General features: G+C 34.4%; 1 protein-coding gene across 1 annotated transcript in view; it reads left to right on the forward strand.

Annotated features, from left to right (window-relative positions):
- The window catches only part of MAGI3 (membrane associated guanylate kinase, WW and PDZ domain containing 3), a 225221-nt gene that overhangs the window by 149591 nt on the left and 51340 nt on the right, over positions 1–24290 (forward strand). Inside the window, 5 exon segments of the mRNA XM_074263089.1 lie at positions 437–516; positions 11280–11337; positions 16831–16925; positions 20813–21001; positions 24021–24289. Of these exon segments, the coding sequence (XP_074119190.1) occupies positions 437–516; positions 11280–11337; positions 16831–16925; positions 20813–21001; positions 24021–24289 (691 nt within the window).

The following is a 24290-nucleotide window of genomic DNA, read 5'->3' on the forward strand; positions in this document are numbered from 1 at the left end:
TCAGCCATTCTTTTTTTTTTTTTAAATCAACTCCGTCCCTCCTATTTTCCTTCCTCCCTTCCTTCTCTCCTAACCTCCCTTTCTTTTCCATTACATGGATTCCTAATGTTGTTTGTTTAGTGGGATAAGGTGAAGTGTGCGGTGATGAACATAGCTCACAAATATAATTTTCACTGCTAATATGTTTCCTTTTAACACCATTTTACCAGAAGAGACTTCATGTTTTCAGAAGAACCAAAATGATTAAATTCTTCATATTCAGAGCTGAGGAAATAGAGGCAGTGGGATTATTGAATCAGAGGTTTCAAGTAGAAATAGTCTGCAGGAAGAAGACATGTTTTCAGACCTTAGGGGCTGTTCATAGTTGTGTTATAGTTTTGATTTTAAAACAGTTTTTCTCTCTTTGCTGCTTCTGATTGGGATCTTTGTTCTACAGCCACAACACTAAGACAACGACCTGGCTAGATCCCCGTCTCTGTAAGAAAGCAAAGGCTCCAGAAGACTGCGAAGATGGAGGTGAGAAGATGGCAAGCTTGTCTAACACTCCTGCCCCATTGGATTCCATGCCTAATTTAAACATAGATATACCCACAAAAGCACAGGGGAAGGAAGGGAGCATCAACAACCAGCCACAGGATGGATGTCTTTCTATGGAAGATTTCATAAAACAACTTTCATTCTCTCCTCTTGGAATTCATACAAATGTACTATTTACCTACATGAGTAAATATATGTCTGGTTACTCTTAGAAATCTCAAATACAACCTTAATGGATGTACCTGTATATATATATATTTTATAGTGCTCTCTCGTTCTTGAGCGCTCTCTCTCTCTCTCTCTCTCTCTCTCTCTCTCTCTCTCTCTGTCTTCCACTATCTCTGTCTCTTCTGTCTCTCTCCTCTTTCTACATGTGTATATAAATACATATACAGAATATCCCCCAAAGTCTTAAGTCTGTTTTAAGCTCTTAAAGCTTAAAATAGCACCAAGGTTTTAAAAATGCCAATCATACACATTCATTCATTCATTTGTTTGTTCATTTATTTAGTCATTCATCTGTAAAGATATACAAATGTGACCTCATCAATGCGGTTGCTTCTCCTAGTGGTTCAGTTTTTTTTTTTTTTTTTGTTTTGTTTTTTTTTATTCTACCTTGTCTTTTTCTGGGTACTTCTCTTCCATAAAGAGTCTGGACATTTTATTGGGAGTCTTCTTCTAGTGAATTCAGATTCTCCAAGAGAGAAGAGGCTTGTTAATTATTAGACACAGGACATACACTTGAAAAAATAACCAACAATTAATGTTTGTGTACTCGAAAATTTTGTGGTCCTAAATATGTTCATGTTCTTCAATTCTTTTACAATTGAAGAGAAGCAGCTAGATAAGACTGAAGGTCATTTTGTATTTTTGTTCTTTTTGTGGGCTTTTGTGGCAAAAAAAAAAAAAATCAACTAGTTTTTTGTTGATATGTAATAATAGATGAGATTTATTTAGTTTTCAGGTTACAAAATGTTTTACAAACATGATCACATGTCAGCTTACAATAACCTTATGAAGCAGGACATACTGGGATGATTGTTTCCTTTCCATATAGATGCCTAATTCACATTAGAAGCACTGACCATGACCAGGTCCTCAGCTTTTCCCAACTACATTATTCTAGGTAGCCAGATGGTGCAGTAGATAGAACACTGGACCAGGAGTCAGAAAGAACTCTATTCAAATTCTGACACACATTTACTAGCTATGAGATCCTGGGCAATTCTCAGTAGGCATTAGTTTCCTCACCTGTAAAATGGGAATGACAATAGCATGTACCTCTTAGAATTGGCATGAAGATAAAATTATTATTATTCCCTGTAAAGTGCTTTACAAATGTCAAAGTCTTCACATATAAGCTTTTCAGACCTTATTTATAAACTTTATTATTCACTTATAAATTACTATATTTATTAAATAAGTATCTTTCAGTATTGCCAATAGTTGGCATTTATATAGCTTTTTAGTATTTGCAAAGGCTTATTTATATCTTAAAATAATTATGACAGCCAGACTTCAAAAATTTACTGTTTCCCTTTCTTTTCCAGCTATTTCTTCCTTAGCTTCTTCCAATCTGACCTTTAGACCCATCATTCTACTGCTCTCTCAAAGGTCATGAGTCAGCCAATCAGTAAACATTTATTAAATACCTATTATGTGCCAGGCACTGTGCTAAGCTCTAGGGATTTAAAAAAACAACAACACACACACACACACACACACACCACATACAGGGTAAATTAAGAATAACTGAGAGAAGGCACTGGAATTAGGAGAGGTTGGGAAAGAATTCCTGTAGAAAATAGACTTTTAATGGTAGTTAAAGAAGCCAGGAAAACCATAGGCAAAAAAGAGAAGAAAGAATATTTCTCTCAAGGGAGGCAACCAGAGCAGCCAATAGATGGAGTATTTTTATTTCTGAACAGCCAGAGATCGGTGTTACTAGATCAAACATGGTCAGACTTGCATTTCAGGAAAATCACTTTAGTGGCTGAATGGAAGATGGATTAGAGTGGAAGAGACTTCCCTGCAGCTATTGAAGTAGTCCAGGCAGGAGATAATGATAGCCTATACTAGAGTGGAGACAGTGTCAGAGGAAGGAAGAGGGGTATGGTGTGTCAAGAGATATTGCAAAGGTGGTATTGACAGGCCTTGGCAACAGTTTAGATATGGAGACTGAGAGATGGTGAGAAAGCCAGGATGACTCATAGATTGGAAGCTGGTCTCACAACTGATATGATCTTGGTGGTCACTCTTCTTTTTATATCATAGAACCTTGGTGTCATATTTGACTTTTACACTCATTTTTACCCCAGACCACCAATTATGTACCAAATCTTTTCATCTCTATCAAACCCCTTTTCTTCACTTCGATTGCAAGCATCCTATTTCAGACCTTTTTTTTTTTTTTTTTAATGTTGCGTAAACTATTGTAAATGTTTCCTAACTGATTTTCAAGCCTCTAGTCTAACATAGTAGACATAGACTTAGTAAATACTGATTGAATGGTCATTCTCCAATCCAATTTCCATACCATTTCCCTCATAATTATACTACCACTAACATCATATAATTCATTCTACTTAAAAACCCTCAGTGGTACAGTGACTAATAAAATGACCAGTGAAGTTTGAACTGTTAACCTCGAGATTGTAAAACCTCCACATTATGGTTTTAACTTGATTTGCTTATTGTATACAGTGCCCCTTTACATATTTCTTGCTCTAGCCCAACTATATTGATTTTTCTTTTATGTACTCAAATTTCTCATCATATTTTTCTTGACTCTTCTTTATCTTTATTACATTTTATATTATATCATTCTTGTTTGTGTTCCACAAATTTTTATTTTAATTGTTTGCCTATTAGATTGTAAGTTTCTTGAGGTCAGGAATCATTCCAGTTTCTTCTTTTCATCCCTACTACCTTGTACATAATAAGCCATGTGTTCTTTAATGTTTTTATCAATGACCTCAAAGACTACCAGAAGGGGGTATTCTTATCATATCTTTAGATGACTCCCAGCTAGGGATTGCCAACTAAAATTTAGGATGACAGTTGGAATCAAAAAAGATCTAGACAGACTGGAATATTATATTGAAACTGGTAAGATGAAATTCATCATTTATAAATATAAAGTCTCACACTTGGGCTCAAAACTGTTGAAAATAGAAGATGGGGAAGAAATGATTGATCAAAAAGTTTTTCAAAAAAATATCTGGAGGTTTTAGTGGTCTTGCAAGAAGCTTCAATAGGTGTCAGCAGTGTGATGTGGCCCACAAAGAACTTAGTGTGATCTTGGAAGCTCAAAGCTTCCAAGAATAAGGAGGTGATAGTCCTTTTGTACTTTTCCTTAGTCAAACCACATGTGGAGAATTGAGCTTAGTTCTGGGTACCATTTCTTGAAAAGATATTAAAAACCTGGACTGCATTCAGAGGGGAGCGATTAGACTAATGAAAGCTCTTCCATGATATGGAAGAAACACTTAAAATAAGTAGGAATATTTAGCCTGAAGAAGAGAGCAGTGGTAATGTGATAACTACTTTCAAGTTTTAGAAGTATTGTCATTTTGAAAAGGAATTAGCATTATTCTACTTTGCCCCAGAGATCAGAAGTTGCAGAAGCAAATTTAGGCTTAATGTCAAGAAAAAGTTTTACATAATTTTGTGGTTGTTTAGTCGTTTCGGTTGTGTCCAACTCTTTGTGACGCTTCTTAGGGTTTTCTTGGCAGAAATACCTAAGTGGTTTGCCATTTATTTCTTCAGCTCATTTTATGGATGAACTGAAGCAAACAACTTGAAGTGACTTTTCTGGGGTGATATAGGTCTAGATCTGTAATTTCATTTATGTAAAAAGTTCCCTGTTAAAGAACTTCCTTCTCATAATTCACTTTGGCTACTGCTTGTTTCAAAGTATATTCTTAAGAGTTGCTTGGAACACTTTGCTAAGGTCCAGTTAAGTCAGTAAGCATTCTTTAAAGTACCTATTATCTGGTAACCTATTACATATCTGGTACTGTGCTAAACTCTGAGAATCCAAAGCAAGGCAAGTGCACTCTGTCTTCCAAAAGTTCATAGTCTAATGGGATTATTGTTCAGTCTGTTCTGACTCTCTGTGACCACATTTAGTACCATTTCTCCAGCTCATTTTACAGATGAGGCAACTGAGGCAAACAGGGTGAAGTGCCTTGCTCAGATCACACTGGATCTGAGGTCAGATTTGAACTTAAAGAGATGTGTCCTTCTGCCTCCAGGCCTGGCACTCTGTCCCACTGTGCCCTAGCTGCCCAATTATGAGCTTAAGGTAATGGAACCCTTGTGTGTCTGAAGCAGGGTTGACTTCTGAGGCCAGCTCCCCATCCATTAGTTCATGCAGCTTCTAGAGGTTCTTAACCTTAACCTTTCTTTTCGTCTTTTATTTTTGGTAGTAGTTTTTAAAATTAGGTTATATTTCTCAGTTATCAAACATTTACATTTGGTTCCTATCACTTCTTCCTTCATTTATTAAGCAAAACCATTGTCACAAATATCTGTGAGTACATAAACAAAATAAATTCCCATCTTCTCTCTTCCCAGAAGTGTATGTGTCTTGTTCTGCTATTCATCTAACACCTCTATCAGGAAGTGTATAGCAGTTTTCATCTTCCAGTAAGAATCATGGTTGATTGTTATAATCAATCAGAGTTCCTAAATCTTTCAGAACTGAATCTTTAAAATGTTTTCGTTTTTGTTCTCTCTTGGTTCCTCTGATTTCAGTCTGTATCATTTCATCCAAGTCTTCCCAGGTTTCTCTGAAACTGCCTAGAGGCAGTTGGTGGCTCAGAGGACAGAACATTCGGCCTCGAGTCAGGAAGACCTGAATTCAGATCTGATTTCAGACCCTTAGTGGCCAAGTGACCCTGACCTGGGCAAGACAGTTAACAGCTCTCTCCCTCAGTTTCTTCAACTATATGAGGGTTATTGTGAATCTCAAGCAAGATAATATTTATAAAGGGCTTTGAGCAGTACTTGTCATTTAGTAGGTGTTTAATTATAGGTACTTGTTTCTTTCCTTTCTTCTTTTTGTCATTTCTTAGAGCTCAACAGTTTTCCATTAAATTCATATACAATAATTGTTCAGTTCTTCCCCAGTTGATGGGCACCTCCTTAGTTTCCACTTTGCCTCTACAAAAAGAGCTGCTATAAATATTTTTGTACAAATAGGACTTTTTCCTCTTTTCTTTGGAATACAGACCTAGTGCTGGCATCACTGGATCAAAGAATATACATGATTTAATAACATTTGGGGCATAGTTCCAAATAGGTTTCTCGAATAACCAAACCAATTCACAGTTCTATCAACAGCAAAATGTGCTTGTTTTCCTGCTGCCCTTTCATCTATCATTTTCCTGTTTTTTGTTTTTTATTTAAATTTTTGTGAACTTTGACAGTCTGATTAGTGTGAGGTAGAACTCAGTCTTTAATTTGCTTTTCTCTAATAGTATTTTGAAATTATGCCTTTCTTTTCATAGGTTGATTCATATTAATTATTTGTAACTGTCCTATCACTGTTGACTCATTGAATTCATAGTCTAGATCTTTTTCTCACACAAGATAGTAATTTCTGGCCATTCTACTTTGGGATATCTGTAATGTAAGCAGGCAGCTAGGTGTATAGAGTCTAGGCCTGGGGTCAGGAGGATTTATCTTATTGAGTTCAAATCCAACCTCAGACACTAGCTATGTGATCCTGGGAAAGTCACTTCCCCTTGATTGCCTCCGTTTCCTCATCTGTAAAATGAGTTGGAGAGGTAAATGGCTAACCACTCTCTGATATGAAAACCCCAAATGGGATAACAAAGGGTCAGACATATATAAACCAACTGAACAAAACAAATTCTTCATGAGTTTATAGACTTGGATTATATCCTCTTTCCATCTTTAGTCTGTCTTCAAAATGCCGTGCATTGCTTGATTTTTTTTCTGGAAGGTTTCATATTGTTGTTGTTGTTGTTTTTAATGTCTTACAATGGGGCAGCTAGAGGGAACACTGGCTTTGAGCACTGATCTTAGAGTCAGCAGGACCTGAGTTCAAATCCACCCTCAGACACTTAACACTTACTAGCTATGTGAGTTCTGGGCAAGTCACTTGACCACAATTACCTCAAAACAAAGAAAAAACAACAAAACCCAAATCTCTTTTGAAAATGAAACCTTACTTTCTTTGTGGAACATTACTGTTTCCAAACCTGTTATCCAGTTTTCTAATACCCTTCTTTGGAGCAAGATAAATCTTATGTAATTCTTGGGAAATTTGTCTGGTAACTTAAATTTAAATATTTATCTTTGTTCAAATAAAAACCATTAGTGTTACTGTTAAATAATCAGTATAAAAGTATTGATTAGGAGTTTGTTTTACTTCTAAAGTCCATCTTATGATGACTAGTGGGCTTAGGGTCAGTGTAGATTTGTGACCTTACCACCATAGCTTGAAATGTTAGAAGAATATCAGTTATTGCCATTTTACTGAAAAAGCTTACATTTTAAACATAGCTTAAAGAGGATTAAAATTTGATATCTTTTTTAGTTTTAAAAAATGTTAAAAGAATTTAGAAAATTATATTCTATGTTTCTGAGTAAGAAAGCAACTTGTCAGTCCTTTTTCAGGAAGAAAAATGCTGTTTAACTGAAAATGAAGTCTTCCTGATATACAGGAAATAGTATAACATTTGCATCTGATTTTTATTGATGTTTTGTCTTTAATTAGTCAATCAACAAGGCTTTTATTTCCTACTTGGTGGAGAGATAGAGAGATAAAAGTGAAACCCTCCTTTCCTTTCAGGAGTTTAATTCTGTGGAAGAGAAGCCAGATGTACATATTTAAATTTACACAAAATAAATGCAAGGCAGTTTTTGAAGGAAAGATAACTAACCAGGTGGTATCATGAAAGGCTTCATATGGAAGGTGAAGATTGAGCTGAGTTTTGAAGAAAACAAGGCATTTTAAGAGAGGGAAGGGAGATCCTTGCAGGTGTTGGAGATAGCCAGACATGGAGAGAGGGGTTGGAATGTCAGACAACAAGAAGGTCTGTCCATCTGGACTGGAGAGTCCAAGAAGGCAAGGAGTAATAATAGGTAATGAAAGATGGAAAGGAGATTGGCACCAAATTGTGAAAGCCTTTAGAAATCGGAAGAGTGTGTATTGAATCTTTTTTTTTTTTTTTTTTTTTTAATTTTTTATTTTATTTTATAATTATAACATTTTTTGACATTACATATGCATGGGTAATTTTTTACAACATTATCCCTTGCACTTACTTCTGTTCAGATTTTTTTCCCTTCCTCCCCCAACCCCCTCCCCCAGATGGCAAGCAGTCTTATATATGTTAAATATATTACAGTATATTCTAGATACAATATATGTGTGTAGAACCGAATTTTTTGTTGCACAGGAAGAATTGGATTCAGAAGGTAAAAATAACAGTTTACATTCATTTCTCAGTGTTCCTTTTCTGGATGTAGCTGGTTCTGTCCATCATTAATCAATTGGAATTGGATTAGCTCTTCTCTATGTTGAAGAAATCCACTTCCATCAGCATACATCCTCATACAGTATCATTGTTGAAGTGTATAAAGATCTTCTGGTTCTGCTCGTTTCACTCAGCATCAGTTGATGTAAGTCTCTCCAAGCCTCTCTGTATTTCTCCTGTTGGTCATTTCTTATAGAACAATAATATTCCATAACATTCATATACCATAGTTTACCCAACCATTCTCCAATTGATGGACATCCATTCATCTTCCAGCTTCTAGCCACTATGAAAAGGGCTGCCACAAACATTTTGGCACATACAGGACCCTTTCCCTTCTCTAGTAGTTCCTTGGGGTATAAGCCCAGTAGTAGTATGGCTGGGTCAAAGGGTATGCACATTTTGATAACTTTTTGGGCATAATTCCAGATTGCTCTCCAGAATGGTTGGATTCTTTCACAACTCCACCAACAATGCATCAGTGTCCCAGTTTTCCCACAGCCCCTCCAACATTCATCGTTATTTGTTCCTGTCATCTTAGCCAATCTGACAGGTGTGTAATGATACCTCAGAGTTGTCTTAATTTGCATTTCTCTGATCAATAGTGATTTGGAACACTCTTTCATATGAGTGGAAATAGTTTTAATTTCATCATCTGAAAATTGTCTGTTCATATCCTTTCATGTGTATTGAATCTTAATGGCAGCAGGGAACCATTGTAGCTTATGGAATAGAAGAATAACAAGTCAAAAAAGAGACTCAGCATTTTAATACCACTTTTATTTTTTAATTTGTCCAGTCAGTCATTTAAACTGCTATGTGCCAGGCACTGTGCTAACTTCTGGGGATGCAAAATGAGGCAAAAGACAGTCCCTGCTTCCAAGGAACTCATAATCTAATGAAGAAGACACTATGCAAACAAATAGTTTTGTATCTATATGTAAACACAAGTTTGCATATATATGATAATTAGGAAATAATTGACAGGAAGAAAGCATTGGAATTAAGATAGATTGTAAAACACTTCTTGTGGAAGGTGTTACTTTACTTGGGACTTAAAAGGAAGACAGAGGGAGCTCAAAACGCAGAACAGGAGAGGGAATATGTTCTAAGAGTGAGACACAATCAGAAAATGCCCAAAGAGGAGGGATGGGGTACCTTTTTTATCCTTCCCTTTTTCCTCCCCAGCTAGTTATTCTTTGTATTCTTAAAAAATAAGGAGGTGGGGCAGCTAGGTGGCGCAGTGGATAGAGCACCACCAGCCCTGAATTCAGGAGGACCTGAGTTCAAATCAGGTCTCAGACACTTCCTAGCTGTGTGACCCTGGGTAAGTCACTTAACCCCAGCCTCAAAAAAAAAAAAAAAGGGAGGGAAATTTCTAGTCATGTGAAAAAATGCTCTAAATCACTATTGATCAGAGAAATAAAAATTAAGACAACTCTGAGGTACCACTATTACCTCTCAATTGGCTAAGATGATAGGAAAAGATGAATGTTAAAGGGATGTGGGAAAACTGGGACACTGATAAATTATTGGTGGAGTTGTGAATGGATCCAATCATTCTGGAGAGCAGTTTGGAACTATGCCCAAAGAGCTATCAAACTGTGCGTATCCTTTGACACAGCAGTGTCTCTACTGGGCCTGTATCCCAAAGAGATCATAAGAAAGGGAAAAGGACCCACACGTGCAAAAATGTTTGTGGCAGCACTTTTTGTAGCAGCAAAGAATTGAAAACTGAGTGAATGCCCCTCAATTGGAGAATGGCTGAATAAGTTATGGTCTATGAATAGTATGGAATAGTATTGTTCTGTAAGAAACGACCAACAGGATGATTTCAAAGAGACTTGGAGAAACTTACATGAACTGATGCTGAATGAAACAAGCAGAACCAAGAGTACATTGTATATAGTAACAACAAGATTATGTGATGATCAATTCTGATAGTTTAGTAAATCCAAATAATAGTTTATAGAGGGTAACATAGCTTTTGATAAAAAACCACATTCTTTTTGCTTCTGATTAAAATGAATATCCTTCTTCCTTTAACTGAAATCTGGTTGCAAATTGGAGGCCAATCTCCCTGCCCAAATTCCTACTATTACCCAAAAACCAAGATATGCAAGGCCTAGCAGAGTGATTGCCCTATTTTTTGTTTCCTCTACTTTTAATCCTTGATAACCTTTCTTCTTTTTAAGTTTATATGATCTAATTATGTCTCTTCTCTCTATCCTTCATAATTTATCTTCTGTCAGTCAGCCATCTTTCTCCATATTTTAGCACTGAAATCTAATCTTACTCTCCACCCCATCATTTTCAAGTATTCCATATAACTTGAACACACAATTACTGCTACTTCTCTTCAATTTGCTCCTCTTCTTTGCTTATTAAATTCCTACCCATCTTTTGAAATTCAAGTTCAGTATTGTCCTTTCCTGCCCTTCCAATGTTAACAAATTTCCCCTAATGATTTGGTCCCTACATTTCTCTATAACCTTTAGTACAGTAACACTTTGCTGTGAAAGTCTTATTTGCTTATGACATCTTGCTGTTTTTATGTATACTTTTAGCTCCTTATAGACAAAAACTAGATTTTATGGAAACTGTAGACTTTCCAGCCAACTAGAACATCACATCAGACTTGGCAAATATTCTGCTCTTGATGGGTATATTAGTTGATAAGCATGGAAGTAAATTTCAGCAGAGTTAAAAGGTCATTTTCTTATAAAACTTTAGTTCCTATCAAAAGAGCTATTGCATATATGTGTATTGTATGTAAAAGAAGAGTTTAGAAATAAATTAGCTTATATTTTAGAGTTTACAAATGAATGACTTTAAGTTGGCTATTTTGTTTTTCTTTTTTTAGATTATCGTGTACAAGATGAGGAATAATACTGGTTACCAGAGCTAAAAATTCCTAAATGTGAACTAGGGGACAGATTTATAATTTCTTGTACCATTATAAAGAAAAAAATTGCACTTTTTTTGATAGTTAGTAATGGATTTTCTTTTAATCTCAACTAACAATTTTTTTTCTCCTCTGGGAAATATCTCTCTACCCTTTTTCCTTCCAAAAATCTACTTAGTGAAATTACAAATACATAGATTACTTTAACATTTGCCAAAATTGCTATTCAGTAATTTCATTGGATATTTTTTATATGGCATTGTTGAAATCTTTTATATACATATATCAAATCCAATATTTTCTTTCTCTTTTACTTCTGTTTACAGAACTTCCCTATGGCTGGGAGAAAATAGAAGACCCCCAATATGGGACATACTATGTTGAGTAAGTTGCTACAGCCATTATATATTTGTGTGGATATTATTCGATTGGGCACATAACCTTAGAAACCATTGGATTATATAATTTCTGCTTGCACAGCATAGCATTCAAATTTTCTAAATAATGCCATAGAGTAAGAAAGTTACTAAGAATACATGAATATATGTACATACATACATACATACATGCATGCATGCATACATGTATATTCTGATACAAGATTTGTTAGTGATATTTGAAATAATTTTAATGGGTTGATGGGAAACATTCCAGATAATTAGCAAAAAGAGGTATCACTATTAATATACATTGTAAATGACACAAAATAGGTATCTTTAGGTATTTAAAAGATTTTCACATTTTATCAGAGTTTTTTTCAACAGAGAATAAATACAGTGTCTGTGGGAACAGTGGATGAAAATTACAAAAAAGAAGTAGAGAGGCAGCTAGGTGGCGCAGTGGATAGAGCACTAGCCCTGAAGTTGGGAAAACCTGAGTTCAAATATGGTCTCAGACACTTAACACTTCTTAGCTATCTGATTCTGGGCAAGTCACTTAACCCCAGTTGCCTCAAGGTGGGGTGGGGTGGGGGTGGGGGAATTAGAGGTATTCAAAAGTGGAAAGTGAGTTTTCTCTTTATTGAAGATCTTTAGGCAGAGAGTAGATGACCACTTATCCTTATGTTGTGGTAGCATTGGACTAAATACTCACTGAGGTTCCTTCCATCTCTGAAATTCCATTATTCTAAAATCATGTGATTTTTAAATAATGGTAGTACCATTTTAATTTTCTTAAGCATTATAGCATGATGATACAGTCTTTGACTGGAAATGTTTTATTGAAAAGTATCAGCATCAGACAGGTTTCAAGTCCCAGTCCCAGTCCTTTCTTTGTGTAACTTTGGGCAACTTGCATCCTTAGAAGTGAGTAAAGTTATAGGGAAAATATTTTGTAAACTTTCAAGTTCTTTATTATGAAATGTCATCATTATCATCACCTAAAACTATTCTTCTCTTATTGTTTGATGATATTCAGGTAGAAATAGTCCTGAGATAAGTGACTGAACTGTGGTTCTTTCATTTTTAACATTTTGAATACTGTTGCACAGGTGGATAAAATAGTTGGTTTTTATAATTGAATAATAGTATTAGAATGTAAATTCATCTTCTCTGGCCTTATTGAAAGCCCCATTACAGCTGAAAGTTGTCACTGCAGCTCTAGTAGCAGACAGGACAACAGGAATGATCAGTACTTGATCCTGTTCCCTGTAAATCATATTTCTTCTACTAGTTTTGAAAACTTTTTGTCTCATAAGAACTTACCTATTATGAGTAGTTGGCATAGTAAATTTAAAAATATTGTTCTAAAGTATTTGTGGATGTGTTTTGTCAGGGTGTTTGTAAATATAGTTTATTATGTAATGCTCTAGTCATAGTGTAGTGTATTGGCTGATTTCTAAAAGATATTTTGAAGTTTATATAGTATATATAAACAGGTTTTGTCGCCTGTCGATCCATCAAAAAGATAAGTTTCTCTGTTTAAAAAAAGTTTTAATGTTTTTATTTTATTTAAAATTTTGAGTTCTAAACTCTCTCTTCTACTCCTGAAATAGTAAACAATCAGATCTATTTATATATGCATAATTATGTAAAACATTCCTGTATGAGTCATTTTATAGAAAATTCAAATAAAAAAAACTGAAAGTGAAAAATAGCTTTCTTCAGTCTCTATTCACAGTATCAGTTCTTTGACTGACATGAATTGATGCTAAGTGAAATGACCAGAACCAGGAAAACATTGTGCACAATAACAACAATATTGTAGGATGATCAACTCTTAAAGACTTAGCTCTTCTTAGCAATGTAATTATAAAAGACAGTTCCAAAAGACCCATGATGGAAAATGCCATGCACATCTAGAGAAATAACTGGAATTTGAATGGAGATCAAAACATACTATTTTCATCTTTTTCTGTTAATTTTTTTCTCTCTCATGGTTTTTCCCTTCTTTTGATTCTTCTTTCTCATCATGATTAATGTGGAAATATGTTTAATATGAGAGTACATATGTAATAGTTTGCCATCTTGGGAAGGGGGAGAAAGGGAGGAAAAATGTGGAACTCAAAATCGTATAAAAGTGAGTGTTGAAAACTATCTTAACATGTAATTGGAAAAACTACTATTAAAAATAAAGCACTAAAAAAATCATGAATTTCTCTAGAGGCAGATATTATGCTTTGGGGTTGTCTTAGATCATTGTATACTTGAGAATAGCTAAATAATTCATAAACTCTTAAGCCTAATCTTTAAAAAGTTAGGTAATTTGCTAAAACTCAGAATAAGATTAAAACAGAAAGAGAGAAGGAAAGACGGAGGAAAGGAAAGAAGAAATAGGGAAAGAAAGAAAGACTAAGTATTTACTATTTTGTCAGGTAGTAGAGCTACAAAGATAGTCCCTGAACTCACAGAGCTTACAACTTAATTATGGAAGAAAAAACATAAGATGGCACTGGGAAGCTGGCTTAGGGCAAGATCAACAAAGAATCTGGAGGATGGATGGAAGAGGGAGAGTTAGGAGTTGAATCAGATTTTGGAATAAGAATGGATGGCCAGGGGGCTTCAAAGGAGACCTACTCACCGATGAAAAGCTGGAACTACAGTTCATCTCCTATCTCCTTATGTAGTACTCTCTTCTTTATACTACAAGTTAAAGAATTAATTATGCAATTTAACTGTTTGAAAGTTATTATCCTCTAAAAGGGGAGCCCTAATTTTTATGCTTTTTTTTTTTCAGGCATAATAATGTTAAATAATGTAGCAATATTTTTTTATTTGAGATTTTATTTGTTTAAAACAATTTTAGTCCATTTAGAATTCACAGATTCTTGTATTCTATTTATTTATGTATTTTTGGGTGTTGCGGACTCCTTTGGCAGTCTTGTAATTCTTTATTTTTTTAAAGTGCATTAAAATCTGAATGTTTTTAAGGTAATAATTTTCCTATAAGTTTCCATGCATTCTTGAATAAAAGAGATCACAGCTATTGCTTATGTAAAATCCTAGCCTGAATGATATGATTTCCATTAAGAAAAAAAATAATCATTTGGAAGTGAGTTTAGGGACATTCCTGTGGCGACCAACCTCCTTGCTCTCCTTATTTTGACAATTTTTGAAATGATTGAAAGCAAACATAGCAATAATTATGTGATTTGTACATGATTTCTAGGACAAGCTTGTCTTAAAGAGGATAATTTATTAAATTACAAAAGTGCAGCTTGTACTCAGGGTGTACATTTTAGTATGGAGCCAACTGAGCTGTGGAGCTTGTTGGCTTGATTCCCAGATTAGTTAGGTTTTCATCCACAAACATGGTAATCTATAGTTAGCTTATGGATAGAGATTAAAAAGATGTTGTTTAAATGGCTACTCCATGGAGCTATTAGTTGTCAAACCAGATGGCACCATGATTGTTATTGGCAGGGTTATTGGAGTAGGAATCCAATTGCATTGTCACTTTTTTACTGATGAATAGACCATAAGACCCTGAAAATGAGTAATTCATTTTTCAAAAGATTGCTGAAAAACTTCTTCATAAAAATGCTGCCATTTTTAGAAATGTAACTTTGACATAAAATTTTTTCTGTAGTAGAAATGTATCACCTAATTTGGTGTATCTGTTTTTATAAGTGAATTTGAGCGAATGATAAAATGCCACTTTAAAAATACTTGTATCTTAATGATGTTTCATTAGTTCTAATTCTATATGAAATTATAATTGTGTTTCTTGGATAAATTTTAAGCTTGACTTTTGAGATATCAGATTTTATACATTAAAAAAGATGTAATGAAAATGACAATTGGAAAGTATGTATTACATATAGAAATTTTTTTGAAAATAGTAAACATTTAAAATCATATTTTTATTTATGTTTTTAAAATCATATTTTTATTTATGTTTAATTTGATTTGTAACTGATCAAATAGTACTTTATTTGTTATCCTAGTATTATGTAAAAATTTCATGAATCATTCATTTCTAAAAGAAAATTTAGGGGCAAGCAGAGGGCGGAATGGATAGCACACCAGCCCTGAAGTCAAGAGGACCTGAGTTCAAATGTGCTCTTAGACATTTAACACTTCCTGGCTGTGTGATCTGGGGCAGGTCACTTAACTCCACTTGCCTCAGCAAAAAAGAAAAAAAGAAAAAAAAAGTTTATTCCAGATAGAATTATTTTAATATAAGGAAAATAGTCAATTGTATTATTCTCTTAACTAGAGTTTTTTTTAACTCTTTTGTCTTTAAGTATTTGCAGGAAGGTGATGACTCATTTGCATGTTCTTACTCTGTTATCCCACATCTCATCAAAGGTGTAAATACAAATTACTACTTTTTGTGTTCTGACGCTTCTGGTGAAGTGAATCATTTTCACTCCAAAGGGACTTCAGGCTCTTTCCAAACAGGGTTTTTTTTTTTTTTTTTTTTCCTTTGATGAATGTCTGCTTCTAATTTATATATATATATATATATATATCTTCAAAAGAAGGTCTCTCCATTAAATCCCTAACTGTTATAAATAAAATAACAAAACTTAGTTTAGCTCTGGCATTTTTAATTTGAAGAAGGGGAGAGAAGGAGGGGCATTTCATTTAACTCAATGGATAAAATATACATAGTATATCTTTGAGTTGAAGTGAAATCAGATCCAAAAGAATATCTGACATTCTCATAGAGCTGAAACTTGGTAGTCTTATGTGCTTGGGAACTAAGGCGTATTTGCAGCAAGAAAGGCTAACATCCCCTTCCTTCTGTTACTCCTTTCTTTTTCACTTAGGGATTTTGGGGTTCTTAGGAGTGTAGCATCATAAGGAATTGAAGTCATCTAATCTAAACCCCTCTTTACAAATGAAGAAACTGAGAGACAGAGAGGTTACAAGAAGGGCCTCAAGCCCTACAGGTATTAAATGGCAGAGTTGGTATTTGAAGTGGCAGATAGGGTATGACTTCCCATCCAGCATTTCCTTAGGCACACTGCAGAGCAAAAGAGAAGTTGTTTGTTATATGCAGGTTTGTCAGCTTCAGATTCTGAAGCTATTTTATACTTTACCTCATTATTTGATAATAACTCTTTCTCACTGCTAATTTGTACTCATGTTAAAATACAGTTACCACTTGGATTGTAATAAAGTTTTAAAGTACTAGAATATCATTTTCATTGTTCATCTGCAGTAGTTTTATGTTGACAGAAGGTGATAATAACTTTGAAATAGAAAATTCTGTGTCTGTGTGCTTATGTATGTATGTGTGTACGCATATACACATTTGTTATAAGATCAGAATCTGTTTTATACCTTGAAGCTTCAGTTTTCTTCGTTTGTGCTGTAGTTATTGTTTAAAAGGCGAATATAACAACCCTAATTAATTTTAAACTTTATTTTTAACAAAAGTATATTACTATTTTATCTAAAATTGAAATGCATATTTCTTTAAATGTTACAGTCATATTAACCAGAAAACCCAATTTGAAAACCCAGTGGTGGAAGCCAAAAGGAAAAAGCAATTAGGACAGACTGATGTTGGTTCCTCAAAGCAAGGTACAACCTACATTCTTTTCCCTCAAAAAAAAACTCCCCCCAAACCCTACAACTTATAGGTTATATTAAATTATCGCCTAAGTGATCTTGGTTTAATTGTTTTCCTTTTCTGGTGAATATTGCATCCTGTTTTACTTAGTTTGCTGCAAATTAGACATTCAGATGTTCAGTGTATGTCTCCTGATCCACTGATAAGAGATACTGAGTTATGAAGAAACAGAAAATTTTGAAAGTACCAAGATTTTCTGATGCTGTTGATAATACACATATAAATAATATTCCTTTTTTATTGGGGTGGGGATGTTGTGGCTTTATTTATCTAATATTTATAATGTGAATAGCTCAATGCTGGTTCTACAATTGACGTATGGACCCTGCCGAACTAAACAGGGTCATAATGTGAAAAGTATGAATAATGACAAAATGACACTAAGAAATTTTGTTTATATATTAATTCTATAGTCACATAGCAAGCTCCTTGCCTTAACTACAGGACTGCTAGAGTATAATATACTTTTCATTACATTATTGTAGTTTTTTTGTGAATGTCTTTAAGTTTGCTTACTTTGGATTAGTTTATGTGGGTATTTACTAATGTTTCTCTGAATTTCTTATATTTGTTATTCATATGCTTCAACTGTTACATCCCTATGGACTACTCTAACCTGGTAGCTCCCCTTAGAGCTACTCTTAATGCCCGTCCATCGACGGCACGGCTAGGCCACACTTACCAGTCTTTGGGCACCAACCCGGATCCCATAGAGACAGACCACCATTAGGTAGGGGTGAAGCAAAAGAGAGCTTTATTCTGAGATAGCACATATTTATACCCCACTGATGATATGGAGGAAAGGAGGTCCTCTAGGAACCTGGCATAATGTGATTGGCCCAAGAAGAAGGAGGGAGACGTGCTAGGCTTTGAAAGCACTAAGGAGGGAGGCGTGGTACCTGGACTCAGACATCTATGGGGCTGTGCCCCACCTCCACGTAGGACTCGCCTGCGCCTTAGAACCTCTCATCCCTCAGGTCCTCCCACATGCCTTGAACTGCCTTCCTTGCTTCCAGAGGCTTTTTAACCCTTACACAACTATTCCTCTTTTAGTGAATTTTACTTGGTGTCTAGTTCTTTGCCACCAGAGACATTTTACAATGAATATTTGATATATATATATATAGATATATATATATATAGATATAGATATATATAGATATAGATATATATAGATATAGATATATATAGATATATAGATATAGATAAGGACATTGTTTAGGTTTTTGATCTCCTGGGGACCCAAAGGGTGATCCTATGGGCCAAAGATAAGAAATTTAGTGACTTTTCCCCCACAGTTCTTTCATACAAAATTGTACAAAATTGTTCCACCATTTCATAGTTCTATATCAATATATAAGTGTTCTTGTCTTCCTGTAATGTTTTCCAGCTTTGACTGTTTCCATCTTTTGTCATTTCTGTCAATTTCCTGGATTTACAGTAAAACCTCAAGAATTATTTTAATTTATACTTTTGTTATTAGTAATTTGGATCAATCTTTGAGATCATTCTTGACAATTCTCTTCATCCATTTATTTGGGAATATTCAGTGTACAAAATGTTTTCACTTTGTGTATGTCCAGTATTTAACAATGCCTGGCATAGAGCACACATTTAATAAGTGCATATTCGTTGACTGGGACTTTATTCTTCTTGGGACCTTTATATCTAGGTTGATTTACTATATGTCTTAAATGTGAGGCCTTTGTCAGAAATTTTTTTTTTTTTTGTAAACTTTTGAAGTTCTTAAATAACAAACATTTTTTATTCTATCTCTCTCATGTCCCTCCTCCCTCATTTAAAAAAAGTCCCTCATTACATATCTTCATAATCTAATAAAACAAACTCCCAAATTAGCCATATCAGAAAATCTGGGTTTCTTTTTTATTTTAAATTCATCACATCTCTGCTGTGAAGTGAATGTCATGTTTCATTTTCTTTCTTGGGACATTGAATATTAAACCTTCAGTACTTTAGCATTACAGCAACATTTCAGGCTTCAGACCAGTAAGCTTTCCATCTTCCCAAACTGGTTTGATCTAGGACAAAGTCTGATTGCTGCCCACCCTGTTCTGAGTTCTGCAAGTTCCTGACCTGATTTGGATCTGAGTTACGGGCCTCTGGGATTATGCTATTTGTAGATTGTTGTTGGATTCACCAGTTATCAGCCAGCTGGAAAGCTCTACCTGTTCAAAGTAACAGAACTATATACTTCCCTTTTGTCTGGAATTCCTGCCCTATTTATTCTTCTGTAGGATTCAAACTGGACTAGAAACTGAAACTTCTTCAGCTTCTGAAGCCAAAGCCACATAGTTGCTATTTACTTCTGAACTTACATAGCCATGGGTCAGTGACCACTCCTCATGCCTGCCATCCTGGTTGGCAGACCCAGAACTGGGTTGTAAGCAGCCCTACTTGTTGGTGCCTGTTCCTGTAACTACATAGATGTAGGTCCCTCTTTGTTGAATCTAGTGTTGTTTCTCACCCTGGTGCACAGCCTCTCCCTGTTCTCAAATCTTCTGCATTTCATTCTCCTATCCAATCCTCATCCTTAGTGCCCACAGACCTCCCTGGCTGCCTGCCCATGCTCACCTGGATTGGAAAAATGACTCATTCTGAATTTTTTCCCCTGCATTCTCAATCAGAATTTGGTCTTGTACATTTTCTTGTTCTAATTGGAGGATTTGTTGGGTAGAGGTGCAGAGGAGCAGCTCTTGTACTTCTTGCCATTCCACCATGTTGGCCCTCCCCTCTACTATAGCACTGCTTGAGACATCCAAGACTTCTCCTTGAATCCAAAGCACATCATCCCATCTCTGCTTTCTGGGCTTTTGCATATAATCCTTCATGGCTGTGATCTCCTTACTCCCCATCTCCATCTCTTAGAATCCTTGCCTTTTTTTCAGAGCTGATCTTAAGGGTCATTTCTTATGAGAAGACTACTCCTAGGTATTAATGCCTTATCCTCCAGCATTACTTTCTATTGGTATAAAATTTCTAATTTCTTATATGTTGTTTATCTTCAAAGAATATAAACCCCTTGAAGATAGTCTTGCTTTTTTTATCTTTGTACTCAGCACTGCTTAAATGCCTGACTCATTCAGTATTTATATATCCTTGTTGAGTGAATACTTTTTTTTTCAAACACCGTTATTCTTCCAATGATGTTTTATGTAATTGTAAATCATAGACAGGTAAAGTCTTTGAAAAATTCAAATTGAAAATCACCAAGTAGCAGTGGTCAGGCCACAGTACACTGTAAATTAGAAGTTACTTAGTATTATAAAGCATGTCTTCTGTAAAATACGTAGACCAGAAAAAAAAGTAGGTGTCATGTTGTGAGTTCATAGATAGCTAGTGGGGAACCTCAAGCTTTATTTGTGATGATCTCCATTTATTTTCAAGAAAATCCTAGCAATACTTCTTCCTTTCCTTTCCCCATTTCTACCACCAACAACAACTTGACAAATTTATGGAAAGATGTGAATAGTACTATCTACATCATTGAAAAGAAGATCCATATCATTGAAATTATAGATTCATTGGATTATTCTTATACCATAGGAATTCATCAAATGAGAAATTGTACATTAATCATATTTTTAAAATAATTTTCTAAAAACCTCTAATTTTTTGTTTATAAACATTAATTCCCTAGGTTGTTAAATATTAAATTCCCCCCCCCCTTTTTTCCTATTTCCTTCAATTGCAATATATATATATATAAACTTTTTTTTTTTTTTTTTTTTTTATGGGCAGCCTGAATGGCTTCCTTATTGGCTTGCTGTGTCCGTTGTCATATCTTAGGTTTGCAAACCCATCCTTCTTTTTGGTATAGATGTAGAGAAGTCACACTTCACTCGAGACCCTTCCCAGCTTAAAGGTGTACTCATACGAGCATCTTTGAAAAAGAGTTCCATGGGATTTGGTTTTACCATTATTGGTGGAGATCGACCTGATGAGTTTCTTCAAGTGAAGAATGTACTGAAAGATGGCCCAGCTGCTCAAGATGGGAAAATTGCACCAGGTAACACATTTCTGTATACTGCCTTAACAGAAGAAGTGTTCAATAAATTATAACTAGACATGAGACTGGCTCTTTTTTTTTTTTTTTTTTTTTTTTTTTTTTTTTTTTTTTTTTTTAAACAAAAAAGTAGTATCTTGGAGCCACTAAGAGAAAAAGGTAATTTGGAAACTGTGAATGATATTTGTAATTTCTTTTTTTTTTCTGAGTCCTTTCAGTCATACCCAATTTTTTTGTGATCTTATTTGAGCTTTTCTTAGCAAAGACACTGAAGTAGTTTGGCATTTTCTTCTCCATCTCATTTTACAGATGAGAAAACAGAGGCAGGCAGGGTTAAGTGACTTGCCCAGGATCACACAGCTAGTAAGTGCCTAAAATTTGATTTGAACTCAGGTCTTCCTGACTACAGGCCTGGTGCTGTATCCACTGTACTATCAGATTGCCCTAATTCTTCTTGCAGAATGTGGTTACAAAGATCCCTGTATAGTTCAATCAGAAAGAGATTTGTTCATACAATTTTTCATGTATTATCAAAAATTCACCAGTCTTCATTCTTCATGAAAGGATGAATTTAACTGTATGGTAAATCATGTTTTGTCTAGGTTAGTAATTTCATCAACACTGGGAAGTGTAACTAATTTATAACTTAGAAGTCTTAGAAAACTGTCTATGGTTCCAACTAGGCTATTTGCTCACTGAGTGTGTCTTGGAGGAACAACATGAGCCAAGATTGTTGTGACTAGGTGTTGCCTATTCTTTGCTGCCATGCTTCCTCTGCTGAGACAATTTGACCAAAGAATCACTGTGATTGCCTATGATTTTGTGATATTACTGATATGCCCTATGTTAGGATTACTAGGTGAGAACTCAGGTTGTTGCTTTATTGATTGATTGATTGATTGCTTTGTGGTTATTCCTTAGGTGTAAGGGCACCACTTTTCGTACTTTAATGTCTCCCCAGATTGGTTAATTTATTATAGATTTTTAAAATGGAAACAGATATTTTAGAAACAGATAAAAATTCTGCATTTCTTAATGTAACTGTTAAGGCCTGAGATAAGTTGCTTTAGACTTTGTTGCTTTGGCATTGATATTTAAAAATTTTTTAAAAATGTATTTGGGTTTTTCGGATTGCTTATGCACAATGAAAAAAAATGTGATTTTTTTTTTTTTTATTTGAAAGTTTTACTGAATTGTTGAAGTTGTATTGTTCTAACTTTTTATGAATACCTGTTTCACATTTAGTGTGAATGCAATTATAGAGCCAGATTGTATAATTAATAGATTTCTATCGCTCTGCGTTAATTTGCATTGGAATATTATTTACAAATCATTTTGTGCCCTTTCAAAAAAAATGGAATGTGGTAAGTAGAGTGGCAAGGAAAAAAAACAGCCTATAAACATTGGCAAAAGAAACACCACTTTTTTTTTTTTTAAACAGGAGGAAAAACCATCTAAATAAAGTCTGACAAATCCAGTATTATTCCTGTAGCTCCTGTCTAACATAGGTTAGGAATTTGATTGTTCACATTCACTAGTCCTTAACATGCTTCTCTTGGAATTATTTCACGTATATTTTAGCTGTAATTCAATGAAAAATTTGTAAATATAAATAAGCATATAAACATATGGTCTTCTTAAGTATTTCCACCCTTTAGAATCATAAATAATTATTAAGTTGAGACCAATCAAAATTATTTTTTCAGGTCTGTTTTGTCTGCCCCTTTCCATATTTTGATTGTGAAACAAACCCATTAGCTTCTGACTGTCTTCTTATAGTGTCACAATATTGATTCAAATTTGTCTGAACTGCACAAGTCTGTCTGAAATATCATTAAAGTGCTCTCATGAAAATGCAGGACTCTTTTACCAGGGGAAAACAGTAAGTCTCAACTGTTGTTTCTAAGTAGTCCAATTTCTCTGTCTTTCTTTAGGTTATTACATCCATATTTCTGTAAAGTGACATTTGTTTTAAGGCTATTTGTGTTGACTTTAAAAAAGCATAAATGTAACTTTAACAAATTTGAGCATCTTGATTAGGAAAATAACCTTTTAAATAATCACCCTCAAATTTAAGAGGAAAAAAAAAAAGCAAATGAATGAGATCACATAAAATAAATAAAAGAGACCAGGTCTACATAAAAGATCACAACTGATAGATGCTAAGGACCAGTGAATCTAGCAATTAAACTACGTCTATCTATGCCAGATAGGATTGTAGGAACAATCCTGTATTTGTCAGATTTTATTTAGATCCTGTTAAAAAATATTGTGTTGGCTCTTGGCAATATTTATGTTTTTTGTTTTTATTTGAAACTCAAATTATATGCAGTGAGTTAAGATCTATTAAAGGTTTAATTATTGATTTTCAATTAAATTCCTAACTATGCCCTAAAGGTAGAACATATTAAAGGAAAATATAGTCTGGAGATAATAAATCATTCTGAAAATCATATACCTAGTTATAGCCATACTGGTTATTTAATTTCTTGATAAACTTTTCAGATGTGATGTGAATAAAATTTTAAAAATACACAGTCCTTTGTGTAGATAACATTTTCACTTTATCAAACATATGTATATATTCACATATATAAATGTATGTTGTATGTATATATAGAGAGAGAACCTACTATGTGTGTGTGTGTGTGTGTGTGTGTGTATATATATATATAATTCTTTTATAAGTATTTGGATATGATTCATATTACAGTAGTCATATAGAGTTATAAATTAATTATTCTCACATTCTACACTACCTTTTTCCATTAATAACTTGGATCTCAGGTGTCCTTGTCATAACTTTAAAATGGCCTCTGCTTTTCAGAGGCTTACAAAACTAAAGAGACCCCATTTCTTAGAAATCTACTTACTTTTAAATTAATAAATGGCAAAAGGCATCTGTCTGAATTTTTTTCTCTTGAGAACTCAGAATTTTACCTTAATTGATTAGAAATAATAGTACCTAAACTATTGGAGATTACTTCGATTTTAATGTACTCTAATACATTTGTTTTACCAGGTGATGTAATCGTAGACATAAATGGCAACTGTGTCCTTGGTCACACCCATGCAGATGTTGTCCAGATGTTTCAATTGGTCCCTGTCAACCAGTATGTGAACCTGACTTTGTGTCGAGGCTATCCTCTTCCTGATGATAATGAAGATCCTGTTGTTGATATTGTTACAGCTACACCCATAATCAATGGACAGCCTGTAACCAAGGCAGACACTTGCATAAGCAGTCAAGATTTTAAATCAGGGACAGTGGTTATGGACCACAATGGGAAAC

This window comes from Sminthopsis crassicaudata, chromosome 4 (genome assembly GCF_048593235.1).
Source record: "Sminthopsis crassicaudata isolate SCR6 chromosome 4, ASM4859323v1, whole genome shotgun sequence".
NCBI classification, from domain to species: Eukaryota; Metazoa; Chordata; class Mammalia; order Dasyuromorphia; family Dasyuridae; genus Sminthopsis; species Sminthopsis crassicaudata.